At 59.0% G+C, this 349-nt stretch overlaps 1 protein-coding gene across 1 annotated transcript in view; it reads left to right on the plus strand.

Annotated features, from left to right (window-relative positions):
• Positions 1-349, plus strand: part of LOC104998749 — a 4,474-nt gene that overhangs the window by 371 nt on the left and 3,754 nt on the right. The window contains 1 exon segment of the mRNA XM_010854078.1: positions 1-270. This exon segment is cut by the window's left edge and continues 7 nt beyond it. Coding sequence (XP_010852380.1) covers positions 1-270 — 270 coding nt within the window.

Here is a 349-nt window from a genome sequence, read left to right on the forward strand (position 1 = left end):
TGTCAGATCCAGTGGCTGCAGGAGCAGGTAGAGAAGTGAGAGGAGACTTCCTGGGCCATGGCCTCTGAGCTGCAGCGCGTGTGTGAGGAGCGGGAGGAGATGGTTGCACAGTTGCGTTTCACCTGGGCCTCACTGCAGCAGGTGCTGAAGGAGTGTGATATGCTTTGTGGGCGGCTGCTCCAGGTCCCCCCATTGGCCCAAGATATGGGGCCTGGGCCTCGAACCAAGCAATTTGGGGCAGTAGCATGGCCCATGAGCATGGAACAGCAGGTGGCTATGGGGGTGCATGGCAGGCTTTATTTTGAGGGAGCTGCCCATATGCCGAGACAGATGCTGCCCCAAAAGCTGC

Source organism: Bison bison, unplaced genomic scaffold (assembly GCF_000754665.1).
Source record: "Bison bison bison isolate TAMUID 2011002044 unplaced genomic scaffold, Bison_UMD1.0 scf7180017864336, whole genome shotgun sequence".
NCBI lineage: Eukaryota > Metazoa > Chordata > Mammalia > Artiodactyla > Bovidae > Bison > Bison bison.